Here is a 7389-nt window from a genome sequence, read left to right on the forward strand (position 1 = left end):
AGACCAATGAGATTATATTCATACAAAGTGCTACTTCTTCAACAAGAAGATATGGACCAAGGCTTGCTCGCAATAATCAAACTTCAGTACCATGATACCTGTAATTCTGGCGAAATGTCTGGAGCTCAATTATCTTTAACATATCGGAGGCAAAATTATACAAATAACCTGTTTATGATTTTTTCTCTTAATGCTGTTTCGGGGCCAAAAAAATTGTGATCTTTTGAATGCGAACACAAGTTTGCAGTTGCATGCAATCACAAAGCAAGAAACAAGAGATAAAATGATTTAAAAAAAATGAGAGACAGCAATGTGTTTAACTAACAAAGATGACAAACTAACAGGCTGTTATTTAAAAAAAAAAAAAAAGATTTCAAAAACTCAAAAAAGAACACACGTTATTCCAACTACCACACGCATATAAAACATTATCTAGTTACTGGAATAGAGAGAAAATAAAGGGGCAGAAATCACAAATGCTAGGAGGGGGTTCAAACTTCAACATGATTCCTCATCATCCTCTTCAGCTTTGCTACTTTCAATGCCACGGTCACATATATTTCGTCGGCCACATCATCTACTCGGCGAAACACAGCATATCTCCAACTCTTCTTTAACAGGAGTGTCCCAATTGCAGACCAAAACCCAACTGCAAACCCAATCGCTACCACAAAATAAAACCACACTTTCTCTGAATCCTTATCATCATCTTCAGACCCTTCACTTCCATGAACACGATCATCAAAATCACTGCCATTACACTTATTTGGAAGTGGAGCTCCACATAGGTGAGGGTTGCCAGCATAAATACGTTGGTCTCCCAAAGTCAAAAACTGGTTCTCTGTTGGAACTGCTCCTGAAAGATTATTGTATGACAGGTTTAAGTGGCTCAATGAAGTTAAAGTAGGCATGCTTTCTGGAATTTTTCCAGAAATATTATTACAGGAGATGTCGAGAGATTCAAGTGATTTCATATCTCCTATTCTTTCAGGAATCCCTCCTTTCAAATAGTTGTGAGACAGATTCAAGCCAATCAGTCTGTTGAGCTGAGTTATACCTTTAGGTACAACTCCTGCCAAATTGTTATCAGACAGATCCATGTTCACCACAAACTTCAATATTTTGATGTAATCAAGTTCTGTACCCTTCATAACTTGTGTAACATCCTCAGCAAGCCACTCATCAATAAAGTTTGCTACAAAAAAATTGAAATCAAATTTTACTTTGGATTCATTAGAACTGTTGGATTTAATCATTCCACTAAGATTACCAATGCAGTGAGGTATTGAACCCGTTAAGCTGTTACTTGCAAGGTCCAAGATTTGAAGTGATGTGAGTTGACAAAGCTGTGAAGGAATGGTACCAGTCAACTTATTTTGTCGCAGTCTAAGAACTTGTAGCATGGGAAAAGAGTCCCCAGTCCATGGCGGTATGCTTCCAGAAAATTGATTGTCCCCAACATCCATGATCACTAGCTGCTTTAAATTCCTCAAGTATATTGGAAGCTCCCCGTGAAGACTGTTATTGTTCACGTGCAGCCACAGCAACGAGGAAAGATTACCGAATGTGCTTGGAATACCACCTGATAGCTTGTTGGATGACAAGTTTATTTCATCCCATTCTTGATTATCCTGCCAGAAATCTGGAATTTCTCCTGACAATTTGTTCTTGGAGAGATCAAGTCGAAGCAAGGTGGAAATTTTGCACAACGAGTTTGGTATCGAACCATTCATGGAGTTATTCCCAAGAAGCAAATACTGCAACCCAGGCATTATGTCGTGGATATTTTCAGGCAACGATCCACTAATCTTGTTACCAAAGAGATTCAAGATTCTGAGCTGCTCAAATGACCATCCTTTAAAAGATGATATTGATCCTCTCAAACTATTTAAAGAAAGGTCTAACTCAACTAGCTTCACAAGTTGCCCAAAATTGTCTGGAATTTCACCATGTAAATCATTATTGGCAAGACCGAGGTATTGCAAATTTACAAGTTGACCCAAACTTCGTGGAATGGTGCCTGTGAGAACATTGTTTGAAAGGTCAAGTAAATTCACATTCACCAGTTGTGAAACACTGTCTGGAATAGCCCCTTCCAATAGATTGCCGGAAAGACGCAAGAAAGTTAGATTCATAAGCTTTGCAAGGCTTTCAGGAATTGTTCCATTCAAACGATTGTTATTAAGGTCAAGTTTTGTCAACTGTGACAATTTTCCAAGAGAAGAGGGCATGGGACCAAAGACCGTGCTTGCTGATATGTGAAGGTCCTTTAGATTTTCAAGCTCCCCCAACCAGCTCGGCAAATAGTCTTCAAATTTATTACCGCTCAAGTCAATCTGTTCAAGATCATGCTTGACACATCCAGATTCAAAGCTTCCATATGCTTTTCCATGGAAGTTGTTGGTTGAGAAATCTAATATTTTTAAACGGCACATGTTCTTCAGAATCAAGGATAGTGGAGATTCTAAAGAAGTCAGATTATTTGAGGAAAGAAATAGCTGGCGAAGGTTGGTTAGCTCACCTAACCATGACGGAACAGAACTTGTGAGATTGTTGGAAGAAAGGTCAAGGACTCTTATGGAAGACAAGTTTTGGAGAGCAAGAGGAAGCGGACCTAGAAGTCTATTATGAGCGACATAGAGTTCCTCAAGCTTACCAAATTTACTGAGCCACAATGGCAAGGAACTTAGATTGTTGACAGTAAGGGCAAGGACTCCAAGAGAAGTCATGTTTTGGAGAACATCAAGACTGCGACTTTCAAGTGAATTGTAAGTGAGATCAAGAACTTGAATCCTTGGAATATAGGTCAAATTCAGAGAGTGAAGAGGAGGAATCAAGGAGTGAATTTCACACTCCGCTAAATTCAAACTTGATAAGGAAGGAAGCTTGTAAAATACCTGGAATAAATCATGTGCTTTCCCAAGTTCTACACCATGCATGTCAAGGCTTTGCAGTGACCGAAGCCCAGAAACCCAGTTCATGTCAGTGAGTTGGAAACCATTGACGCTGAGATCAAGATGGAGTAGGTTCGTGAGATTGCCAAGATTATAAGGAATCTTCCCGCTAAAATTAGCGTTGGAGAGAGAAAGATTTCTTAGCTGATGCAGAGAAGCAAAGAAAAGAGGAACTGGAGCAGCATGAAATTGGTTTCCACTCAAGTCCAAGTAACTCAAGCGTTCCAATTGCATGAGAGATTGATCAATTTGTGAAGCTGCAACAGAGTGTTGGCTATAGTCACAAAATTCGTCCGTTGAGCTGTAACATGGATTCCTTAGATCAAGCTTGAGAAGGTGACCCGTAACACTGTCACAGGTCACAGCATTCCAGCGGCAGCAATCGTTGGAATTCCAAGAAGAAAGCCTGTCCGAGGGATCGGTGAGGGTCGCTTTGAACTTGAGAAGAGCTTGCCTCTCTTTTTCTAAGCATGCCACTGTTAAATTCCCACACAAGCCTAATCCTACAATTTCAGACAAGAAGAAGAGAATAGCAAACCGGACACTCAGAGACTTGCTCATGTTTTGCCTGTGCATTCACGTGGCTTTTCTTTAAAAAGCAATGACCCATATATATAATATTTGTTATATTATTTTCCTTGTGGGTAATTTTTCACGGTTTACCGTTCATCATATTTCATTCAAACAAAATAAGTATGCATTGGGAATTAACAAAGTTTTGTATTTCTTATATTTGAAGTCCTTATAGTTTAAAAACATTTCGCAAATTGAAGGTCCTCGTAATTTAATTAAAAAAAACGAAATTAAACGTTGTGCGACTTGAATAATTTTTTTAAAATACAGAAAAAATAACTTGAAATTAAATTGAGACTTTTGGTTCTGTCAAATAAACATACAGAATAAGTACTGCGTGCATGTCATTTGAGAGTGATGATATAGTTTCAATATTTTTGACATTTCTGCAAATATAATTCTTGCGTTTATACTATATATGTATATATAGCATATATGCAAAAAGTCGAAGACTCTCTCAAGTCTCATCTCAACCTTTTCCAGAAAAAGAAAGGAAAGAAATTTGAGAAAGGGAGAAAAATGGAAAAGAAAAGCTGAACTAAGTTGCAGAATATATAATAAAAGAATATATATGATATATCGCATATATCAGTTGAGAGTAAAATTATCAGTTCATTGTGTTATTTTTATGTATCATGTTGATATTGATTCTATAAGCATAGATATTAGATTGATCTCTTCGTTATTTCACATTATGTTATTCCTGAGCTCAAATAAATAAATAAATAAATAAGTAGTGGTAGGGCTAAATTCAACACCCATGTGCATGAAGTAAAGTTTCACTAGCTACGTCGAGGCTGGGCAAAAAAATCGCTATGTCAGACTTTTAACGCACCCATCAACCTTGTTGACCCTTGACACACGTAACTTTTTGTACTTTTCTCGACGTATTTTCAGTATCATAATTAGTTTTTTTTTAATTCACTAAATTGATTTGCTTCATTAAATGATTTACTAAATAATTAAATAATGAAACTCACATAATAATTTTATAAAATTATTTCAACATTTGAAAAATGTAAAATTTAATGAAGAAAAAAGTGTCAGGTTTAGCTTTGAATTTGTCGAATAAACTCGTAGAAAAGGTAATACAGGTAATTTGAGGTGAGGGAGAAGTTATGGTTTCACTTGGTTCTAGCTTGTTTGACGCTTCATTTGTATACAAATATTTCTCGTGTTTATACTGAATTCTCAAAATAGCAAGTGCGAAAGCAAAGAATATATTTGGTCCACAAAATGAAAGCGGTCGAAGAAGACGCTCACGTCAATCTCGTCTCAAAATGGTCTCTCTGAATCAGAGACACCTATCAAATTGCACCTATTGCGGAACTGAATGACGTGTCCAAGTGATCCAACAAGCGCACAGACTTTTCATACGAAGACTGGCATGAGAAATTCTTATTGGGGGATATTCTTCAATAAATTGAATGTAGTATATTATTTATAACCTATTCAATTAAATTATTTTAAATCATCTAAATAAAATCTAACACAATATTATTTTAATTAATTTTGTGATTATTATAAAATGTTTTAATTTATTATTTTTTTCTCTACTATTATTAATATTAAAATCAATTTATATTTAATGACATTTGAATGTCACGTTGTTATTGAACAAATTTCAAATAACATGACGTGCTTGACGTATCTAAGAATTCTTAGACTTTCATAGAATAATTTTCAGACAAATGTGCATATTTAATTGGAATCAGTAATTTAGGCAAGTCATGCTTAATTTAGGCCGAACTTATTTGAATCGGGCTTAAAATATCCTACCATCTTATAAAGTTCAAATAGTCAAACCCAACCCTAACTTTTTTCAGCTAGGTTTGGGTTAGCCTATCGAGCTTGGCTAAAATTATTGACTATATATACATATAGAGTCAAAAATTCTAGCGGTCGGGCTTATTTGGACTAAGCTCAATTTAAATTTTGTTTATTTATATCAAGTTTAAAGTATCATATTCTCTTAAAAAAAACTCATATATTCACTCATTGCCCTAACTTTTTTTAGGAGTTCAGTTAATCCATCAAACTTAGCCTGAATTATCAATTTTACTTTACTTAGTGTTGGCGGAAATTTGGTTCTAGGGCTGCTAGCATTAACCATGTGGAATGATGGCAATTGGGGCAAATTCACAAGACTTGATTGTATATTTGTCAGAAAATGTTGGGGTTCAACCTCAAACCATGCAAAAATATCAACTTTTTAAAATCAAAATCATATTTAATTTCTTGAGATCTTTTATCATAATTTTCCTAGATATAGGCACAATAATGTAATTTGAGATTTAAAGACTTGCGAGAAATGGATTTTATATGATTAAGTGAATTCACACATACAAGGAGACATCAGACACGAACGGCCTGGCCCTAAGATATAAATAAAACAATAAAATGATCAAATTAAAAAAGGAAGCAAGGGTTGAGATTTTTTTTTTTTTAGTAATGCTAGGCAACAGAAAAATCATGTAAAGAGACTGAAATCAAGTTATATTTAAAACCATAAGGTTAATACTTTCAGATGGCGAATTGTCTAAAGCTATAATATTGAAGTTATTTTGAGATATCTGATGAGCAAGCAAGTCGACATATTTATTCACTTTCTTATAAGCATGGTCAAACCATAAGGCTTGAGAACTTGACAGCTAGCATAGGGAGGGAAAAAGTAAAACACGAACATAGCAATATGGCTTTTTTCTTACATATATAAACATAGCAACATGGCTATTTCTAAATGGGCTCCATAAAGTAATGTTGGGCTTGTTTAGCCGAAATGTTTTGTTAGGCTTGGAAAAACTTTTGAGCTTAACCCACAAACGTTTTCATGACGAACAATTACTCCTCGGCTTCCAAAACTCGCTTAGCCCATACATTTATAGCCAAGCCTATTATCCTTCTCATTTTTTGGTAGTTGGTATATTAAAGCCCAAATTTATTCTAAAAGCATAGGTTTAGGGCGATGTACTTAAGCCTATTTATAAGTTTTCACCTCTACCGAAGAAAAGCTTTCGGAACTGAGCCCTCTATTGAAGAGCCTAGTCACCTTTGTTAAAAACCAAGCCTTTTGTTGAGAAAGGTAACTCTTTAAATGGCATTCAGGTTTTTGTGAGATCAATCTCATGAAAAATAAAAAAACCACCCCTTACCTTATGCAAGGCTCTTATTGTTGGACTTCTTTCATTTAGATTCTCTTTCTCACACCTCATCGTTTTGCTTTGAATTTTGAATTTTGAATTTTGAGTTCGGATTATCATAAACAGAACAGAAAAAGGATAAAAAGAAGGTGGTATTGAGACCGATTACTAGTTTTTTTTTTTTTTTTACCAAAAGAATACTTTTATTTTTCCAAGTCAACCTGAAATATAGGTGGTAATGAGAAAGAGATAAGAGTTTTGGCGAATTATACGAGTTTCATCCTAATTAGAAACCATAGTCAGCTAAAAAACTCGATATCCATAAAGCAAACGACATCCAGTGGGCTCTAATGTACAATGTTTCAATCAAGGGCAAATCTAATGTACGATATTCCTCCTATGACAAAAAATTTGGGAGTGAAGGAATTGCATCTCATAAAATTAGAATTTATTTTTGATAAACAAACTTGATTGTCCCCGCATGTTAAAAATTAATAACAGGAACATTTTAGTTAAATTTTTTTAATTGTACACATAATTATCATGTTTAACTATTTTTTTTAATTTTATGTGCTGGTTAAAATTTATTTATTTATTTTTATCAAGCAATTGATTAAAATTTAGGATTAAGGTGCAATTTCACCTTGAAGTTTTTCTTAAGGTGCGATTGGTATTCTTAAGTATTTTTAAGTGTAATGTCTCCCTGATATAATTAAAAAGTA

General features: G+C 34.8%; 1 protein-coding gene across 1 annotated transcript; it reads right to left on the reverse strand.

Moving 5' to 3' along the window:
• Positions 1-401: 401 nt before the first annotated feature.
• LOC129292442 (receptor-like protein EIX1) lies at positions 402-3515 on the reverse strand. Its single transcript, XM_054929995.1, has 2 exons — positions 1271-3515; positions 402-1195 (listed from the first exon to the last, which is right to left on the reverse strand). The coding sequence occupies exons 1-2, from the start codon at positions 3513-3515 to the stop codon at positions 492-494; spliced, it is 2949 nt and encodes a 982-aa protein (XP_054785970.1). The 3' UTR covers positions 402-491.
• Positions 3516-7389: the final 3874 nt, after the last annotated feature.

The sequence above is a fragment of the Prosopis cineraria genome, unplaced genomic scaffold (assembly GCF_029017545.1).
Source record: "Prosopis cineraria cultivar Desert tree isolate PC_DT_omini unplaced genomic scaffold, ASM2901754v1 PC14, whole genome shotgun sequence".
NCBI lineage: Eukaryota > Viridiplantae > Streptophyta > Magnoliopsida > Fabales > Fabaceae > Prosopis > Prosopis cineraria.